Raw genomic sequence first — 6,725 nt, 5'->3', positions numbered from 1 at the left:
ATACTCCAGGTGTGGTCTCACCAAGACCCTGTACAACTGCAGTGGAACCTCGCTGCACCTATACTCAAATCCTTTTGCAATGAAAGCTAACATACCATTCGCTGTCTTTACTGCCTGCTGCACCTGCATGCCTACCTTCAATGACTGGTGTACCATGACACCCAGGTCTCGCTGCATCTCCCCCTTTCCCAATCGGCCACCATTTAGATAATAGTCTGCTTTCCCGTTTTGGCCACCAAAATGGATAACCTCACATTTATCCACATTATACTGCATCTGCCAAACATTTGCCCACTCACCCAGCCTATCCAAGTCACCTTGCAGATGTGGCGTGTGGTGGGTTCACGTTGGAGGTGGCGGACATGGCGGAGGATTATTTGTTGTATTTACCGGGTGGTGGGGTGAACGGTGAGAACCAGGGGGACTCTGCCCTTGTTGCGAGTGCGGGGATGGGGAGAGAGAGCAGTGTTGCGGGGTATGGATGAGACCCTGGTGCGACCCTCATCTATGGTGGCGGAGGTGAATCCCCGTTCCCTGAAGAACGAGAACATTTCCGATGCCCTGGTGTGGAACGTCTCATCCTGGGAACAGATGCGGCGTAGGCAGAGGAATTGGGAGTAGGGGATGGAGTCTTTACAGGGGGCAGGGTGGGAAGACGTGTAGTCCAGATAGCCATGTGAGTCAGTTGGTTTGTAGTGTATGTCGGTCAGACGTCTGTCCCCTGCGATGGAGATGGTGAGGTCAAGCAAAGGTAGGGAAGAGTCGGAAATGATCCAGGTGTATTTGCGTGCCGGATGGAAGTTGGTGATGAAGTGGATGAAGTCAGTCAGTTGTGTGTGGGTGCAGGAGGTGGCCCCAAAGCAGTCGTCAATGTAACGGAGGTAGAGGTCGGGGATGGGGCCCTGGTACGTATTGAACAAGGGTTGTTCAACGTACCCGACAAAGAGGCAGGCGTAGCTGGGGCCCATGCGTGTGCCCATAGCTACGCCTTGTGTTTGGAGGAAATGGGAGGAGTCAAACGTAAAGTTGTTGAGGGTGAGGACCAACTCCGCTAGGCGGAAGAGAGTGTCAGTGGCTGGGTATAGGTTGCTCCTCTGGTCGAGGAAGAACCGGAGGGCTTTGATGCCATCCTGGTGGGAGATGGAGATGTAGAGTGACTGGCCATCCATGGTGAAGATGAGGGGGTGAGGGCCTATAGAGTGGAATGCGTGGAGGCGGCGGATAGTGTCTGAGGTGTCTAGAACATAGGTGGGAAGGTATTTGACCAAGGGGGATAGTATTTAGTCAAGGTATGTAGAGATGTGTTCGGTGGGGCACGAACAGGCAGAGACAATGTGTCTGCCGGGAGGGCCGGGTTTGTGGATTTTGGGGAGAAGGTAAAAACGGGCCGTGCGGGGCTGGAGAACGATGAGGTTGGAAGCTTGGTCGGGCAGGGCGTGGGAATTGATCACGTGATGGTGCTAGATATGGTGGCCTGGTGCTCGTCAGTGGGGTCATGGTCCAAGGGTAAGTAGGAGGAGGTGCCCGAGAGTTGGCGCGTGCCCTCAGCTTTGTAGAGATCGACGTGCCAGACTACCACGGCACCTCCCTTGTCGGCTGGTTTGATAACCCAATCTGGGTTTTTGCGGAGTGATTCAATGGCAGTGCGTTCACAGGGGGAGAGATTGGAGTGAGACAGGGGAGTGGAGAAGTTGAGGCGGTTGACGTCGCAGCGGCAGTTCTGGATAAAGAGTTCCAGAGCCGGGACGTTACGAGGGTGGTTCCGCGAGGAGGGGGTGCGTTGGAGACGGGAAAAAGGGTCATCATTTGGTGGCGAGGACTCCTTCCCATGGAAGTGCGCTGTGAGGCGGAAGCGACGGTAGAAGCGCTCCAAGTCATGGTGGGCGCGGAACTCATTGAGATGGGGACGGAGGGGGTCAAAGGTAAGGCCGTTCGGTGTGGGAGAGGGGGAGGTCGGGAGGGATGGTGAACACCCGGCAGGGATGGGAGTTGGGGCCAGAGGAAGGCAGGTGGGTGGACTGGGGACGGGGCGATGTTGTGTGTGTGTGGTGTTTTTGAGGGGTGGGGGGGGGGGCTTCTGGGGTGGGTGGGGGGGGGGGGGGGGGGGGCGGGGGCTGGGGTGGGGGGGGGGAGGGGGGGGAGGTGAGGGTGGGGAAGAGTGAGAGGGCTGACATGGTTGGAGGGGGATGGGGAGAGTCAGTGGAACAGCCACTGAGGTTAGCAAGGCTGGGCAGACGGGCACTAGGACCAAGTGGAGTTGAGCCCAGGAGAGAGGGAGTGAGCAGCGTGGAGACTCCAGGCCCAGTGCAGAGTCCAGGCTCCAGGTAAGGCGACGGCTGTGGGTTGCTGGAGGGGGGTGGAGTGGCGCGGGTCAGCGGACCCGATGGTCGGAGTCCAGTGGCAGTTGTGTCGGGGTCCGCAGGCGATGTGTGGGAGGTCCCGGTGGGCGGATAGTCGGCGGGTCGGCGGCGAGATAAGTCGGGTGATTTGCGGCGGCCATGTTGGGGGAACCCCGGTCCGGCGGCGATGTTAGGCGGACCCAGTGCGACGGCGATGCCGGGTAGGTCGGGTCCGGCAGCGTTGTCCTGTAGGTCGGGTCCGGTGGCGGTGCCGAGTAGGTCGGGTCCGGCTGCGGTGTTAGGCGGGCCCAGTGCGGCGGCGATGTCGGGTAGGCCCGGTGCGGCGATGAGGCTGGGCGGTCCCGGAGGGCGGCGAGGGGCGGCGGCAGCATCGGTGTGAAGGTCGGTGAAGGCGGCTTCCTGGTGAGTATTGAAGTCGCTCCTCGTGGGCAAGATGGCGTCGCGGGACTCGGGCAGGCGATGCAGGCCAGAGTTGGGGCCCGGAGTCTGCGGGTGTCGCGGGGCGTCGGAACGGCCTGTAGGCGGGATAATTTAAGGTCCTTGGTGGAATTAAGGTAGGCCAGGAATTTTTGATTGAATAGGTGGATCTTCCTGTGGATGAAATATAATTGGGGTCCGTTGCAGGTATGGGTTAGTGAGGCCTGACGTTCAGGGAGTGTCGATGTGAGGTCCTGCTGGTGCCGGCGCATCGCGACCAGGGTGGATCTCAGTGCCCGGTTGGAGAATTGCTGGGTATGCCGGTGGATGGCCAGTCGGTACCGATGGTCCGGTTGGGGTCCGAACTGGGAGGTAGGGAACTGGAGCTGGAAGCCATGGGGTATGAGATGGAGGCGCAGGCAGGCCCCGAGGAAGCAAATGTGGCTGTGGTATCGAGTCTGGGTAAGGATATGGTCATACAGTTGGAGGGCAGGGGGGATGGGGGGGGGGCACAGAGGGTGTGCAGTTAGAGAGGAGGTTGTGAAACTGTCTCCGGAGAGAGGAGAAGAACTTCTTCAAAGTAGGCATACCTTGAGGAGATATCGCAGTGGAGTAGACAAAGTGTTCAAGAAGGAACTGCAGATGCTGGAAGATCGAAGGTACACAAAATTGCTGGAGAAACTCAGCAGGTGCAGAGTTGTTTAATGTGGCTTTCAACAGACAGAAGGCGAAATGAATCGTAGGAGACGCAGATGTGAGAGGTGGAAGGAGTTGAGAGAGGGAGAGAGAGAGAGAGAGAGAGAGAGAGAGAGAGAGAGAGAGAGAGACGGAGAGAGAGGGAGAGAGCAAATGAGAGAGAGCGTATGAAAGAGAGAGATGAGAGAGAAAGAGAGGACGAATGACAGAGAGCGAACTGAAGCGAGAGAGAAAGAGAGAGAGATCGATTGAAAGAGAGATAATTAAAGAGAGAGATATTGGGAGGAAGATAGAGGAGAGCGAGAGAGGGCGGGAGAGAGAAAGTAAAACGAGAGAGACACACAGAGAGACGGAGAGAGAGACAGATAAGGAGGGGAAGAGAAAGGGAGATTGGAAGTGCGAAAGGGAGTGAGATAGGGATAGAGAGGGAGAAAGTGAGTGAAGAGAGATGTCATTCTGCAATATGAAGACTGAGATAAACTAGGTACAAAAATGCCAAACATAGTCCTACACGCATAGATAAAGTTTGTTGTTGAAAACAATGTTCATAATGTTACACACAATTCCACATAAATCAAAAAAATAAATAGATAGGTCGTTCGGGTGACAGAGATAGAGGGAGAAAGGGAGGGAGGGAGAGAGAGTGAGAGAGAGAGAGAGGCGTGGTGAGCAAGAACGACAGGAGATGAATAGGAGCGAAAGCGCTTGCGCGAGAGAGATATTGGGAGAGGTAAAGGTAGATAGAGAGAGATGGATAGAGAGATAGATATAAAGATCTGTATTCACACCTGCCTACCATATGCTCCCCTTCGCCCTTTGTCTCTTAGCCTCAAGTTTAAAGCCACATTAAAAAACTCTGCAGCGAGTAGAGCGGAGACACAGGTGCAGGGATGTGGAACCTGTTTCCATGTGAGAGCTCTGTACCCTAATGCTTAATTCTATATATTCGCATCTGCCACACACTGTTATCTCGTTGGTTCCCAGTCTGAAGAAACGACACCAAACGTCACGCATTTGTTCTCCCCAGAAATGCTGCCCACCCTGCTGTCCGGCTGGAAGCAGACAAATATTAGAAACCGGCAGAAGGAGTAAAGGTAAAGGCATAGATAGTAGGGACAGCAGAGCGAAATAGGAAGTAGCTACTTTCAAGGATCATATTTATTTGTCAAATGCACCAATTAAGCTACAGTGAAATGAATTTATTTGACAAGGTTCCTCATGGAAGGTTGGTTAAGAAGGTTCAACTGTTGGGTATAAATGCAGGAGTAGCAAGATGGATTCAACAGTGGCTGAATGGTAGAAGCCAGAGGTTAATGGTGGATGGCTGTTTGTCGGGTTGAAGGCAGGTGACTAGTGGGGATGCGTCAGGGATCTGTGTTGGGTCCTTTGATGTTTGTCAGGTACATCAATCATCTGGATGAAGGTGTGATAAATTGGACTAGTAAATATGCAGATGATACCAAGATAGGGGGTGTTGTGGATAATGAAGAGGATTTCCAAAGTCTACAGAGTGATTTAGGCCATTTGGAAAAATGGGCTGAAAGATGGCAGATGGAGTTTAATGTTGATAAATGTGAGGTGCTACACCTTGGCAGGACAAATCAAAATAGGACGTACATGGTAAATGGTAGGGAATTGAATAATACAGTTGAACAGAGGGATCTGGGTATAACAGTGCATAGTTCCTTGAAGGTGGAATCTCATATAGACAGGGTGGTAAAGCAAGCTTTTGGTATGCTTGTGCAGGCCATCATTTGCGTATTTTAAAGCGGAGATTCACAGGTTCTTGATCGGTAAAGGGGGAAAGGGTAAAGGGGAAATGGCAGGAGAACAGAGTTGCGAGGATAAACAAATGATCAGCGTTTATATGTTGGAACAGACGCGCTGGGTTGAATGGCCTAGTGCTGCTTCTTTGTCATGGTGGTATGATCTTTTGTGGTCCAGTATTCATCACATACTCGGGAAGGAAGGAAAGGAGGAAAGAAGGAAGAAAAGAAGGGAGGAAAGAAGGAAGGAAGGAAGGAAGGAAGGAAGGAAGGAGGAAGGAAGGAAGGAAGGAAGGAAGGAAGGAAGGAAGGAAGGAAGGAAGGAAGGAAGGAAGGAAGGAAGGAAGGAAAGAAAGAAAAAGAAAGAAAGAAAGAAAGAAAGAAAGAAAGAAAGAAAGAAAGAAAGAAGAGAAAGAAAGAAAGAAAGAAAGAAAGAAAGAAAGAAAGAAAGAAAAAGAAAGAAAGAAAGAAAGAAAGAAAGAAAGAAAGAAAGAAAGAAAGAAGAAAAGAAAGAAAGAAAGAAAGAAAGAAAAGAAAGAAAGAAAGAAAAAAGAAAGAAAGAAAGAAAGAAGGCAGGAAGGAAGTGACTGCGATCCCGGAAAATCTTAGCAAACACGCGGGCCAGGGATAGAGACATAAGGAGAAGGGTCCTGTCACTGATCTCCAGAGACCCGTGGAGACAGAGGGAATGAGAGTTAGTCTGAACGATGAGAACATGCAGTAGAGCTGTGGACGATGCATCAGAGACGAACTGACGCCATCACGGATTGGATTGGTAAGTGGGAGAAGTAGGCGTGTCTACCTCATGTTGAATGCGGCAATATGTTTGAGAGAGATTGGAGGAGTGTCGGTGATCATAAATGCACCGCTCCTGCGCTGATCACTCTCGCTACTGGCTCCGGAGAAACATGCTTCGGTTACTAAGTCTGATCCTTTGCTTCCACTGTGAGTGAAGTTAACTGAAAACAATGTCTTTCCTTTCTACTCTTTCCTGTCCCTCTTTCTCCTTCCTATTCACTCGCTCTATCACTCTATCCTCGTCGCTCTCTGCCTCCTTGCAGCTCTGTCTCTACTTCCTCCCGTGCTTAAACTATCCGCCTCGATGTCTCCCTCTTTCCCTTCCGACCAAAACATAGAATACGGGACAGAACTGCACATGTGCAGACTTTCAGACTCCAGTGTCCGTGCCGAGTTTGATGCCAAATTAAACCTTTACCCGCTCCGTGTATGTGATCCATATCCTTCAATTCCCTGCACAGCTATGCGCCGATCTAAATGTCTCATAATCGACACTGTCGTATCTGCCAGCAACGCGTTCCAGGCCCCCACTGCCAACTGTCTGGACAAAAAAAAACGTGCCACCTACTTCTCCCTTAAACTATGTCCCTCTCAACTTAAAGCAATGCCCTCAGCTGTTTGGAAATTTGACACTATGGAAATATGCTTCAGATTGGTTCCTTTATCATAGATTTCCTTCAGGACCACC

The 6,725-nt window shown here is 51.8% G+C and overlaps 1 gene segment (V, D, J or C); it reads left to right on the top strand.

Moving 5' to 3' along the window:
• Positions 1–5,820: 5,820 nt before the first annotated feature.
• Positions 5,821–6,725, top strand: part of LOC129716078 (Ig kappa chain V-VI region NQ2-6.1-like) — a 2,484-nt gene continuing 1,579 nt past the window's right edge. The window contains 1 exon segment of the V gene segment in view: positions 5,821–6,184. Coding sequence covers positions 6,100–6,184 — 85 coding nt within the window.

The sequence above is a fragment of the Leucoraja erinacea genome, unplaced genomic scaffold, assembly GCF_028641065.1.
Source record: "Leucoraja erinacea ecotype New England unplaced genomic scaffold, Leri_hhj_1 Leri_1655S, whole genome shotgun sequence".
Lineage (NCBI taxonomy): Eukaryota > Metazoa > Chordata > Chondrichthyes > Rajiformes > Rajidae > Leucoraja > Leucoraja erinaceus.
This window is presented reverse-complemented; position numbering and strand designations above follow the sequence as displayed.